Raw genomic sequence first — 14,815 nt, forward strand, 5'->3', positions numbered from 1 at the left:
AAGGCGTGCCGGGGTCATCACGCAACACAGCTCCGACTAAGCTGTCTAAGTTGCTTCAGACAAGTCGTGCTCTTTCAAATCTCTATCTTGTGTTTGACTTATCTTCACTGTGTCTTACTTCAAGGTGTACCTTCAAGTTGGTGAGTCTTACAGTCTTTTCTTGATATCATAATACCAATTATAAGAAAAGGCTATAATTATGAAGTGCTCCAGGAACTGTATAAAAACAACGACAACCTAAAAATGTTAGAGATTTTATCAAAAATCATGATACAGCTATTGTTTGAAGTAATAACGCTATTCATCTATCATATTTTAGTAAACTTTCCACAACTATAGTAAATAGCAATGTAATAATACTGAAAGATCTGAAAAAGAAAATTGCTGAAAAGGGTCTTATTTCTGGATTCCCTTCATTTGAAAGGTCTGAACAAATTACCAGAGTACAAAAAGGTAATTTCTTTGAAGATTAACTTTGTTTATTGAAGTTCAGTGTCATTGTAGTCATTATCTCCATGAAAAAAGAGGGATATTGTTTTGCGTGCGCTTGCGTGTGTGTTTGCGTGTGTGTATGTTTGTGTCACCGGATGCTTAAAGTCAGCATAACTGTAGAACGTGTAGATGGATTGTAATATTTGGTATGTGGGTAGGTGTTGGGAGGCCAGAAGTCAAGGTCGATTTTGGGCCCCTGGTATGTGTCACTGGAACTGCAATGGCGTATTTGTAAAAATCTTCCAAGGAGAATAACTGAAGAAAGGAACGACAGATTTTCATGTCATTTGGTACGCAGGTGGGCTGGACAGAGATGTACACAATAAATTGCAAATTATTCAAATTGGGACTTAATTTGCATAAGTAATGAGAAAAATCTATGTGTCCATTGTAGGCATTCTATGACAGCTGGCACCTGTTGGGTTCGAATCTGGGACAAGAATTCCCCAAGCAACCTATGGCACATAAAACACAACAACAAGCAGCAGCAACAACAAATAGCTTGGGCAAATAAGAAGCACCATATATAAAAACTTATTTCATGGAGATTTAAGGTCTTCAGACTCTTGTTATTGCATGAAATACACTGACAACTCGGTTGAATTTTGTGTTAAGTGTTTAAGCCGGTTGGGAAGCCTCATGATTTAACGTAATTCGTAATCAGCTCTGAGAATTTAACGTAATTCGCAATCGGCGGCGAAAATGTGGCGTAATTGGTAATCACTACTCCCCCATGCAGGCCCTCGGAGAAATCTACCAGAGACAAAAAGTTTGGAGACTCGATTTCGGCCATTCATATCTTTAATATTGTTCTCTTATTATTTTCAGTTGCCAGAGTAAAAAAAATCGCTTGACATGGAGCACCCACCAGCTGTGCAGAATCCTGGTCCCGTGCTGGAGGCCACCAACCTGGCCAGCCTGTGCGGCTCCGCGGTTTTCTTCCTGCTGATGTTCGTGTACGTCGCTCCCGCCGTGTTTCGGAAGGTGTTTCCCCAGTACGCCTCCTTACCGACGAACAAGAGGATCATCATAGACGAAGCGTAAGTTATCCAAGTTTTTTTTAGTTCTGTATCAACTATCTTCTTTACAATTAGCTCGATTATACCTTAGAGTTTTCTCTTTTCGACAGTGTCGGTCATTTGGGGACTAAGTTATAGGTGATGGATCTATTTCCACGCGATAACGCCCCATTTTTGACGGGAAAATACTTTTCCCCCCATACATTTACTAAACTTGCAGAGGTTAAAGAAACTGAAACTCGGTTGTTCTTATAGCTAGAGGGTTATCCTTCATTCCCATACACAATTGTTTGGGTTCAGAAGTATTTCATGGAAGAGACGGTGTCTAGACTTAAGGGTGTGCAACCTCGAATTAAGGCCCAAAATAAACTGGGGTGTGCACTCTTGTGGCATCGTGTGGGGCAATCGGTAGGGTGTTTCGCCCAGAACCGAGAGGTCCCGGGTTCGAAACCACTGCTATGTCCCGATGTTGTGCCCTTGGGAAAGGCACTTTACACGACTTTCCTCACTCCACCTAGGTGTGAATGGGTACCTGACTTTGGTTGGGGAAGGTCGTTTTGAGGTCACCTGCTGGTGCCGAATGGCAGCCTCCCGGACCCTTGCGACAGTTTCACAAAGTGCAAGTGTGGAACAAAATATGTATCTGTTGTGTATTATGTGATTGTAAACCCTGCAGCAATTCAGCACTGGCTGCCATTGCACGGGTAATTTCTGAGCAATAAACCATTATGCCATCCGCAGGTTTCTGAGTCAAGTACACACGCTGATACTGGGACCACTAGGCTGGTATATCTACCTGTTCACAGAGCTGCCGCCGCGTGCGCTGTTGTGAGTATTCTATCACATCTCTAGATTCTCAATAGACCCCTTTCCAAACTCCGGCGCCATTTTGAATCTGGCGTAGATATAACATTTAAGCCCGCGTAAGTATTACGTTAATTGACTGTCAGTGCCAAAACGGACTCTTTAAGCACTCTTTAAGCATGCTTAAAGAGTGCTTAAAGAGCTGTTTTGGTGCAGTGGTACGATCAGCAGGGTGAATTTGAAAGAACATGCTACTACTGTGAAATATGTAAGGCATGAATACCGCCCCGTGAATGAATCGAAAAAAAAGTGTGTGTGTGTGGTTCTAGTAATATTTTTGTAACGATCTCGCTCAATGCAAGGCCGTAAGGGGGACACTTCGTCTTTAAGCGTTGGATTGGTTCAACTGTATGTGGCTAAGGTGAGAAATAGTGGTGTATGTCTGTTTTGAAGGTTTGTAGGTTATGATGGCGGGGGGGGGGGCAGTGGGCTAGGAGGGAGTTCCATAGTTTTGCTGTTCGTGGAAAAAATCTGTTATAGTAGAATGATTTCCATTTCGTCCCATTTCGTTCGATTTCGTTCGATTTCCTTCGATTTCGTTCGATTTCGTTCCATTTCGTTCGATTTCGTTTCATTTTGTTCCATTTTGTTCCATTTCGCACTTTCCGGGGATCCCTTTTGGGTCAAAGAGGCTGGTAGTTGTGTGTAGTCCTGTAAGTCAGAGGACGTATTGTGACGTATGCTTCTCATCTCTTTCCAGCTTTGATCATCCATTAGCAAGACTTGGCGCCGCGATAGAGACGGGATACGAGTTGATAAGTACGGTACTTTCCCGATAAATGTTTCTTTTATTAAAGGTGCCCTGAGTGATTTCAGGGGGTAACACGTGAAATATTCTGGGGAAAGCAATTCTGTTTGGTGAATTTGAAATTTACATCCCCATATCAGCACATGTACATTTGCATAATTATTTCATACTTTGGACGTTTAAAAATAGCACAGAAACAAGCCGCAAAAGGAGTATTCTATTTATTGGTACCACCCAAAAATCAGCCCAGAATCCAGTCGTAACCGTTTTCTGTCGACAATTTTCGGTAACTTCCGCTCACGTGACGTCACAATGCCCGAGCACATTGAGCCATGACAATGTGATTATTTCTCCGTTCGGGACTTATCGGTCAGAATCACGCATGTTCGGGAGATTTGAAATCGGATGGCTGGCCTCCAAGTGCTCAGATTTTCAATGAGTTCCCACCACACAACGACATCGCATTTTTGCTCCATGGTGGTCGATATGCAATGGGTCATTTAAACTTACTATGGACAGAAATCACTAAAAAATTGATTTTGAAAATATGACTTTCAACGCCCTAATATTGCGTAGGTTGCCTTTAAAGTACAGGCTGATAGAGACCGTATTTGTTGTCATACTAAAGGACTAGTACGGGGAAGCACCGTTTTAGAAAAAAATACACACTTAAAAAAAAATGCGTATATAACGTTACATGAAGTTTTGTCGTGAAAACTTTTCATGGCTGACTTTCTAATGATTTAAATCAACGTTCTTTTTTTTATTTTGCAGGGCTTCTTTTTAGCCTGTACATCCCTGCCTTGCATCTACCGTCCTTTATACTTCACCACTCTCTGACTTGTCTCATGACCTCTATCCAAATGGTAAGTCATGGCAGTCATAGGAAGTCCCGATGCTGAAGCTAGCGAAATGCCGGGATGTAGTGCTGCGTACCGGTTCTGTGTACCTCTACTGTACCGTAAAAATTGCTTCGGTACAGGTCCAAAATACCGGATCCAGAAGTACCGGTACTGTACCGATATAAATTTACACCAAGTATCTTTTTTTTTTTTTTTTACTGATCTCCTGACCTCATGCAACACCAAACGTGACCAAATTGTTACCTTGGAACAGAGTAACGAATATGCAACAGGTCATTCAGGCAGGCCGAGAGTTTTGATAGCATTTGGCATTTTAGGCCAAGGGAGTTTGGTGGTAGGAAACCTAGTTATGTTTTTTTTATAAAGATACTGACAAGTTGAAAACAGTTTATGTTTTCGTCATTGAAGAAGTTCAGAAAATCGCATGTTAATTTTTCAAATTATTCGGGTACAGGTACAGGTCTGGACCTGTACCTAAACCTCTGTACCGGTACCTGTACCTGATGTTACGTTTAGGTACGCAGCACTACTGGGATGGTATCAAATAGACCGATCCTGTCCAACACCATATCGAACATATAGATCCCCCTGTTCTATTTCGAACACTTCCGTCAAAAATAGCGCTAGCAGGACAGAGATGGCACGTGTAAAACAGGGTACGTAACGTTATATCTGTGACAGGTTTTCTACGATATTGGCTGCATGTATGCTCAGGACAAAAACGAAACGAAAAGGAAAACAGCTTGAGCACTCAAGGGCAGGGAGCTTATACCACAATCCAGCTACTACAAAGTCCGCTAGTACAGAGTTCCGTCTTTTCCGTATTTGTGTGGAAACTGAAAACTTGAAAGGGGAAAGGGTAACACTAAAAGAAAGGCATTTCAATTCTTTATTACCAAAAATCATGCAGCTATAGTGCATGCAGCCAGCAACAGGGCCCACCTCCCCACTAACAAGGTAATGTTATGCGGCCGCATGGACCGAAAACGGCATGACACTCTCGCAGCAACTACATCCATCCCTCCTCAAACAAATCTACTCAGTGGATGTAGCATTCAACAAAGAAGTAATTTCCCATTTCATTGGCCCGCTCTGAAAGGGTTTCAGAGCAAGGAAAGCTCAAAAGAAGTCATCCCCATTTTTGTCATCCAAGCGGGCGCGGCCATTCATGTCCGTCAAGGACTGTTTTTGACGGAGGTGTTCGAACAGGGGGCGTGGCTTCGGCATCGTTCTATTAAAAGGATCTATGTAGTTTTTCCTGCGTTTATCGGGAAATCAATCGATCAATCAATCAATCGATTGATCAACAATCAATCAATCAACCGACAGTGTTTTGCTTTTCAATTGACTTCTAGTTGTGCCATAACTGCATACCTATTCTTTGCAACTCCCAGTCATACTTGTGCTCGCCTCATGCCCACAACCTGGGATTCATCTGCCTGACCTCCAACCTCTTTGTCAACACCAGGTATGACTACAAATTCTGCAGTTTGCTGCCACGTTAAGTTTCATACTAAAGACTTTCTGCAAGTGTGATGTCATTTGGTGAAGTATTACAGAAGTTACATGTATGCTGTTATATTTGGTACAAATATGCAGAAATCCAATACACTATAAGTATAGTGCATGCAAAGCATCGTGGGTAAATTAGATCGAATCAAATCCTAGTTTCATTGAAAATTAATTACAGCAACTTTTGTTGTGCAATATAACAATTGTTTCATCAATTAATTTCACACACTTTTAAAGGCTGTATAATACTATTAACCTTTCCGTTGCTATGTAAGTATCGTTTCCTTAGCAACGGTTGCCATGGAAACATGACAGGCACTTTCAACGTTCAAAAAAGGAACACTCTCGGACAGGTATCCAACAAATTATGCTGTTTTCTTTTCAATTCATGGCATAATTGCCTCATTTGCATAAATTTGCATCAAGAGCCCTAGAACCATGATGTCCCACCTTTACCATAGAACAATTTACCTTAAAATGATCAAGAGACATCAAGCTATCATTCTGTGATAGTGGACGAAATATATAAAGGTTGTGCTACGAGACCATTTTTTTTCAGGTATCTCCTTCTGGACTAAGAGTAAAACGATAGAGGCGAGGGGGGAAAGAACAGGGAGTAGTTACATAGATACGTCACCGTTATCTATGTAGCTACTCCCTATAAGCTCATTCTTAGATTCGAGTACGCATGTGCAGTGTCAAAGGTGAAGGCCCATGAGACGTAAACAAAACTCGCCTGGGCATTGTTATGCAAATCGAGACGAAAACTGTTTACATGCCAGGGTCGTTCATCTTTGACACTGAACATGCGTACTCGAATCTACGAATGGGCTTATTCTTTCAAGCAAAACCATAGAATATCTAGAATGTATATATACATTCTATCGTATTGCGTGATATCCTGAAACACACACACAACATACATTCTATCGTTTTGCTTGATCTCCTGAAATCAATCAATCAATCAATCAATCAATCAATCAAAAAATTTAATGGTTTATTTATAAAAAAAAGGCATTGCAGCCAAAGGCTGAAGTGTGCCCTCTGAACATATTGCACTTGGTTTTCACCATCAAGACATTACACAAATCATTTAAAATTATTTACAGCGGTATTAAAACAATTTCAAAACATCGGCATTAAGTTCGTCTATCTGATCATGATATCCGTTTGCTTATCATATAGACAATTCGATCCAGTTCATTTCGTAGCATTCAGGAGCCGTAACAAAGATGGCACCGGGCTATTCCTAAATCTAACCGTCCGGCAGACTGGCAGGGTTAGTTCATTAGAGTTCCTGAGTGACCGGCCGTGTGTTTGTCCCCTGGAAGCGGGCACTAACTCTACAGTTCTCTTGGATGATGCCATGTTGTTGGCAAATTTCACACACAGGTTGACTCTTCTACTGGCAAGTTTCTCTAGACCGCATACAGACACACACACACACACACACACACACACGTGCACAAAGACGCTTTTTCACAGCTTAGTGGCAATCTGGACATATTTCTTCTGACGTTAAAGTACTTGAGAACAATTTCTCTGTAGACGAAAAAGGAAAGTTACGTTAACGTTAAATATCAATGGACATTCGTGCATCGATGCTACTTATACAATTTTGTTTAACAAAGTTGTGTGGCCTAACGGTTATCAAATCACTTAACATCTTCGACTCTGTTTAATCTTTGTAGGGTCTTCCTGAATGGCTTTGGAAAGGGAAAGACTAGATTCGCCCTGTTGAACGGAATCGCCTTGGTTGTGACGTTCTTCTACGTGCGGATCGTGATGATCTGGGTGGAGTTGTGGCACCTGTATCACATGCACACAGCCATGCAGCCGGGATACTTTCAAAACGTTCCTTTTCTCATCTTCTTGGTGGACATCCCCTGTAATTATCTATTCGCATTCCTGAATATCTATTGGTTCTACAAGATCTGTCGTATTGCCTGGAAAACTATTTTCGGAAAAGCTAAGCATGACTGATTTTGAAGGAGGAATGGGTCAAATATTTGATCGTATCTTTTAGGCTTTGTTGCCCATGGGACAACAATAATACTGCATATGTGAAGTGCTGTTTTAGAAATCGTGTTTTAATCAAGTATCATCGTTGAGATTTTTATAATGCAATCACGATGTCTTAGTATGTGACCAAAGGCGATTGTTGATGTGTAAGGATGTTTCTTTTACCAACTCGGTGTGAACAACCTCGTAATTCAGCCTCCCAGGCTGCCAGGAGGTTTGTACGTCTTGCTGTTTCTGAATAAACCAGTCTACTACTACTTCTACTGCTACAAATGAAGCTTAGAATATGCTTGATTGTACTCTGGCAGTAATTTAACTGACTCAATCACTCACTCACTCTCTCACTGACTCAATCACTCACTCACCCACCCACCCACACTCACTCACTCACTCAGTCACAAACCCACCCACTCACTCACTCACTCACTCACTCTCACTTACTCACTCACTCTTACTCACTCACTCTCACTTTCTCACTCACTCCCATCCAGGAGTGAACACTGAACAAAGAGCAGTGGAAGGGAGATTTCATTACCTTGTCATCACTTGTAATTATCATCGCATAATTAATGAGAAAATACTATAACTCAAGATGGATGGATGGTCATGATTTTTGGTACGTAGATAGCTTACATGATACTTTGTCTGATTGGACGATGATTATGCAAATCAGATTCTAATTTCATTCGCCTGTCAATCATAATCAACATGCCAACTTCAAAGGATTAACTATCTACTTAAGGTTTGCTATGTTAGTTTAGCGATTAAGGGGTCTTATTATAAATATGAATTGGTTTTGAATTTTTCTTTTGATTTGAGTTGAATGTGTGATAGCTGTGTGCCGATTTGTTAAAAACATAAAGAACGCTAGCGACAAAAAAACACACCTCCCAATGAAATGGTATGGCTACCCTGCGTCACAAATTCAAGATGGCGGCCACCACACATGCCGACGGATCTAACATAGGTTTTCATACGCAAACCTGTAGTTAAAAGATTTAACAGGCTAATTTAGCCGGCTATCTTAGCCCAATATGAACGCAATTTGACCGGTTAGATAAGCGTTTAGCAGGTTAAATTGAAACCACCTAGTATTTAACCTGCTTAAACCCTTATTGAACCGGTTAAACTGTGTTCATACTAGGCTAAGATAGCCGGGTAAATTAGCCGGTTAAATCTTTTAATTCATTCATCCGGCTAAGATCGGCTTAAAACAAGCATACATAATTTTGAAATTCGTAGAGCAATTACAAAGATAAGAATATGTAGTCATGAATTGAATATTAAAACTGGAAGGTATCGTAAAATTCCCCGTGATCAAAGGTTTTGTCCATTCTGCCCAAATGAAATTGAAGACGAATGTCACTTTATCATGAATTGTTCAAGATATGAGGATAAACGCTCAAAGTTATTCACCTTTATTTTCGCCTGTTCAAGTGAATTCAATACGCTCCATTCTGTTCATAGATTTGATTACATACTAGGAGGTGATAATCCATACTGTGTACAGATAGGTATATACATCAAAGAATGTTTGGACATTAGAACAAGTAATGTATAAGTATACGACACGTTGATTTTCAATATGTTGCCCTATCCCATATGATTTTAAACAACCTCATTCGTATGCACTTATTTGTTTGTATGTATGAAGGGCATTTCGAAAGACCTTACGAAAGTCGCTGTCCTTTGGTTGTGTCAATAAAGGTTATTATTATGAACGGGGTCTCCATGGAGCTATTAGTATGAACGGGGCCGTATACATCATACAAAATACTTGCGTATGTGCATCAAGCAATATGAACAGCCTAAATTAATCTGGTAACTGTAGCTGACACTACCGTATACGTCACTTTATCCGATCGATCATCCTCGACATTGATACATGACAGCTGTCGGCATGCAGCTGATATTACCGCACGATGACTAAGTACGTCTGGCAGCCGCAGACGACAGTTATGAACGACATGACATCATCAGGTAAACTTAAAATGGAAATAGTCAGACCCTGGTTCCTCAGAAATATGGTCTAAATATGTCTTGTATGTTTGTTTGTTTGTTTGTTTGTTTGTTTGTAAACGGTGACTGTTACTGGTAGATCCCGACATTTTCAGACAAGGCAATGGATGAACACATCATAGCTTATTTGAAATCTTTATTTTTCTCTCGTTATTAGTTTGTTCAATAGGAAATAACAGATTCAACTAAATATACGAAGGATGGACATACATGGAGCACAATAAAACAAAGTAAAAGCCAGTAGGACAGCTCGTACAGGAGTTGCACAGGAAAAAAAACATAGCCTCCCTTAAAACTATCAACTGTCCTTTGCCACCAATAAAGATTTCAAGTACTGTATCAGATTATATGATTTTTTTATTCAACATGCTACTTCGCATACGTGTAATGATAAAGTCTGAATTATGTTGGTATTTACATAAACACACTCTCTGGGAGACTTACACTAGGGTTAAGGGGGTTGTGTGGTTAAAACATAGAGAATGCCTGCTTGAATGTTTAAACCACTACTCACATGGCGATTAGTTAGAATATCTACACACTTTAAAGTTAGGCTAGAACGTTAGGTTATATCGTTTTTCTTTCTGTAACGTTAGCGACTTTCACGCTTAATCATACACGGTGGTTCTCACTCACATTATATTGTATTTGTTGGTACCGAGGTAGCCAAGCGTTTGGCTAACTTTTACCGTTTGGTATACCTGGCCTTTTGCTTGTATTTGTAGGTACCGAGGTTATACATGCACCTGTGGATAATTACAGGAATCATCATCAACATGTCCTTAGAAAAAGTCGAAAAGTTAAGGACTGAATACCTGTATCGCACATCCTTGTCTACAACATCAACGTTTCAAATGAATAGAAACTTTATTGCATAACACTTGTACAAGGTACAATGACTTCTTCTGCTACATAACAACCATTCTATGAGACTACAGATATAAACATGTCATTTGAGGGCTCATTACACCACTACGACTCCCTCTTGTATGGAAACGGCATTTCTCTGAGCTCATTGGTGTCTGGTTGCAGATCTTTGTTTCACATTCAGCTGCAAGGTACAAAACAGAAGAGATCAACAATGTGAGAGAATACAATGTAATATGTTACAATTTCAGCTCAGACACAATGTTTAGTTTAGTCAATCATTTTTTTATGGTGTAAATGTTCCATCAGTTGTTATTTTGCACAAAATCAAGAAAAGAAGAAAGGAAACGTTCCCTTAAACAATAGGGATTGGTTCAATGTTTTTGAAATTGATTTACAAGGTTATGAATAGACATCTATCATATTTCGACGACGGCTAAGCTTTTTCAAGTAAACACAAGCGAAACTAGCTATATGCGACCAAAAGATCAAGACCATAGCACCTCGTCAAGGTCAAAAGATACAAATACGGAAGTTCTGCTGCAGTACCAATGTCATATACCAGGGGGCCCAAAATCGACATTGACTTTTGTCTTCCCAACACCTACCAACATACCAAATATAATCATAATCCATCAACAAATTCTTGAGTTATGCTGACTACAATAGTCCGGAAACACAAACAGACACACATACAGACACACCCAAAACTATTCTCCATTTGGCATGGAGATAACAAGCTGTCTGCCACCAAAAGATCAAGACTATAGCACGTCCAGGTCAAAAGATTAAGAAATGGAAGTTCTGCTGCAGTACCAAAGTCACATACCAGAGGGCCCAAAATGCACCTTGACCTTCATCTTTACAACACATACCCACATACCAAATATCATCATAATCCAACCAGAGGTTCTTGAGTTAATTATGCTGACTACAACAATCTAGAAACACAAACACACACAGAGACAGACAGACACACAGACACCCAAAACAATATTTCCATTTTTCATGGATATAATCAAGTTCATTTGCGCATCAGACGGCGTTTTGGAGATGCTTGCACTCACCAGTGTTCCAGAGTTCTCCAGTCCGTGCAGCTTCGTCCTCATCCTCACCAGGCGCTTCTCCCGCTCCTCCAGGTCATGGGACACGGTTCGGAGGACCCGCATGTTCTGCTGCAGCAAACGCTTGGCTACCTCGGTACCTACAAGCATATATATAGCAAAGGGCTTTATCAAACGGTAGAGTTAGTCAAGCGCGTCTGCTACCTCGGTACAAGCAAACGGCTTCATCAAAAGCTAGTCAAACACTTGGCTACCTCGGCACTTACAAGTACAAGCAAAGGGCTTTATCAAAAGCTAGTCAAGAGCTAGGCTACCTTGGTACTTACAAGTAGAAGCAAAAGAATTTATTAAAAGCTAGTCACATGCTTGGCTACCTCGGTACCTACAAGTACAAGCAAAATGCTTCATCAAAAGCTAGCCAAACGCTTGGCTACCTCGGTACTACATACACGTATAAGCAAAAGGCTTTATCAAATGGTAAAAGCTAGTCAAACGCTTGGCTACCTCGGTACCTACAAGTACAAGCAAAAGGCTTTATTAAAAGGTAAAAGCTAGTCAAACGCTTGGCTACCTCGGTACTACATACACGTATAAGCAAAAGGCTTTATCAAATGGTAAAAGCTAGTCAAACGCTTGGCTACCTCGGTACCTACAAGTACAAGCAAAAGGCTTTATTAAAAGGTAACAGCTAGTCAAACGCTAATGGCTACCTCGGTACCTTAAAGTATAACGAAAAGGATTTATTAAAAGCTACTAAAACGCTTGGCTACCTCGGTACCTACAAATGCAAGCAAAGGGCTTTATCAAACGGTAACCGCTAGTCAAACGCTTGGCTACTTTAGCACCTACAGGCAAAGAAAATGGCTTCATCAAAGTGCCGAAGTTAAGAATCCTTTTTTCTTTCTGTTTGTTTCTCACAGACACCACTTGTGCAGCATGGAAAACAACATATTTAACAAGACATTGCATTTGGATAATAACAAGTACAGAAAACAGTTCAAGCGTCAATTCATGCGTAAGTCCAAACTACCGCCCAACGAAAATGCCTTACGATCTATTTAAAATCAAATACAGGTATACTTGATCAATACAGGGTTAGTGACATTGAAGCGTATCATCACCAGATAGGAAATAAATTAAATTCACTTACTTTGTGGGCCAATCATGTTTGTAGAAGCTGGAAGGATGTTCTGTTCTGTTGACTCAATCTCCGTGGTTTGACGTCTGTCGCGATGATCCCACACTGCCCGTATTTATACCGCTTCACATCCTGTCGCCCTACTTTACGGACTATTTACCTTTCTATTCCGGGATCAACTAATGATTCACGTCACAAGAATGACATGTAGACCTCTTTCTACACGACATGTTGTGTTAGCCTCCACCAGGCCTTCCTACAAGCGTATGGATCTTAGAATTCGGCAGAAAAATGAATAATCCGCCAGTAGAGTCAGTCCACGGTGAAGATCACATTTCGCCCGTAACGGAGCCTGCAAATGAAACCCTGGCAAATATTCTCCCTATAGCCGGCGTAGTTAGTCTGGTAGAGACTAATGTTGTGTTCTGTCACTAAAGAAAGACAACGGTGCTGTCTGAAACGCCTGGCCGTTTTACAAACTTATTCAGCTGGTTGAGTAACTTTTGTATTGACATGTTGCGTTGTTTTATGTTTAAATACATGCTCTTCGTCATCCTGACTTGATATTTTAATCATTCAAGTACGTATATGTAAGACCAACCTACCAAGGCATTACCCATAAGATGTACTAAATGATATCCCCCAGTTGTAAACACTTTTAATTAGAAAATGACTAAGCTAGAAGATGATGTCACATCCGGTCCATCCAGGTCAACTACTCCACTTGATATGTCAGTCCAATGATGTCAAAGAAGATGATGTAGCACTTCTTCAAAAGAGAAAGATTGACATTTTTTTTCAAATCATATTCAGTTCATACGTCGATGAAGGTTAGATATCCAGGTAATAAGATACACAATGTAACAGTTACTCAAGCAACTGGATAGATCTTAGAAACGGTCAGACGTTTCAGGTAGCATCCACTACATTTCGTCATATTCAGTTGATATTCAGTTTCTATGATGATGATGTTCGTCCAGTCCAGGATATCAAAAAAGATATGGAATATCCTTGGTCCGACGTGGTTGATCAGTTTTAATACTGCGTAGATATAACTCAGTTTTCTTGCAATGTAACGGCACAGTCTATGGCCTTGTTTGTTGCACCGCCGGTTTGTGGGGTCAGCGGAAAGTCCGTGCGGCTTCTGGGAAACTTTGAAAAGTGGGTCACGCATTTCCGCCCGGGCAACAACACCGGAAGACTGAAGCTGACTCAACAAATTAACATCCGGCTGCAACTTCGCATATTATATATGATAGACAAGATCTAGAAACATGTACAAATTACAAAGTCTACCAGATCCAACCCACTTTGAAGTACGATGTTACAATTGAAATGAGCAAAGAAACTTTGACATTGGCAGCATTTGCTGAAGACTATGCTTGTCATCTTGCAACAAAATCCCAAGTACTAATATATTTAGCATGTATCTAACCAGTGGTCACGGAAAATACTAATAAAACCAAAACCATATCTGGTGTTATAAATAGGGTCAAATGAGGTCAATGAACTCAATGGCGATTGAGGGCCACTCTGTAGTGAAGTCGTGTAACGTTTTAGCGGTATTTTGTTTGTATCGCATTTGAGTAATTGATGGATTAAAAAGATATGCCAATTATCAAAAGATAGTTATAAAATCTAAGCCATAATGTGGTGTACGTGGGCGAAATTGCATTTGCTGATTATCCTGCTATGGAATGGGAACATCCGACGTCATCAAGTTTCATGTCAAATTGACCGAATGTCTTTTAATCCATTTTAAGATTTTATGACTTTTTAACGACATTCCTCTTCGCAAGACTTCTTCTGAAATGCGTACACTATGCTTACCGGGCAACAACAGGCATTGGATATCCCCTCGTACTTTTCCTAAGCAACCTGTCGTATAATATTCCTAAATAGCTTAAATTTGCGAATTTGTTGCTTATCTTAGTGCTTTTATTTTTTGATGCCAGACCTGCCCCTTAGGATATATTTGCCTTTCATCGTAAAAATATGACAAAAATACCGACTTATATGAATAGATATCTACATCAAAGTAGGTCATGGAAAGACATTCGAAACTTTTGTGGCGCCATAAGCATAGTATGCGCATCTCGGAGCAAGTCTTGCGCGGAGAAACGTAGTAAAAAAGACATAAAATCTTAAAATGGAGAAAAAACAACTTCACCCGATATTCGATGACGTCGGTTGCCCCCATTCCAGAG

General features: G+C 40.3%; 1 protein-coding gene and 1 long non-coding RNA gene across 2 annotated transcripts; one reads left to right on the forward strand and one right to left on the reverse strand.

Annotated features, from left to right (window-relative positions):
* The first annotated feature begins 1,312 nt into the window (after positions 1 to 1,312).
* LOC136427311 (TLC domain-containing protein 4-B-like) lies at positions 1,313 to 7,797 on the forward strand. The gene is made up of 6 exons (XM_066416124.1): positions 1,313 to 1,532; positions 2,253 to 2,339; positions 3,076 to 3,134; positions 3,898 to 3,989; positions 5,381 to 5,454; positions 7,190 to 7,797. The coding sequence occupies exons 1-6, from the start codon at positions 1,348 to 1,350 to the stop codon at positions 7,479 to 7,481; spliced, it is 789 nt and encodes a 262-aa protein (XP_066272221.1). The 5' UTR covers positions 1,313 to 1,347; the 3' UTR covers positions 7,482 to 7,797.
* Positions 7,798 to 9,658: 1,861 nt separating this feature from the next.
* Positions 9,659 to 12,809, reverse strand: LOC136427312 (uncharacterized). Its single transcript, XR_010754395.1, has 3 exons — positions 12,621 to 12,809; positions 11,474 to 11,610; positions 9,659 to 10,590 (listed from the first exon to the last, which is right to left on the reverse strand). It is a non-coding gene; the product is annotated as an uncharacterized lncRNA (long non-coding RNA).
* Positions 12,810 to 14,815: the final 2,006 nt, after the last annotated feature.

The sequence above is a fragment of the Branchiostoma lanceolatum genome, chromosome 2 (assembly GCF_035083965.1).
Source record: "Branchiostoma lanceolatum isolate klBraLanc5 chromosome 2, klBraLanc5.hap2, whole genome shotgun sequence".
NCBI classification, from domain to species: domain Eukaryota; kingdom Metazoa; phylum Chordata; class Leptocardii; order Amphioxiformes; family Branchiostomatidae; genus Branchiostoma; species Branchiostoma lanceolatum.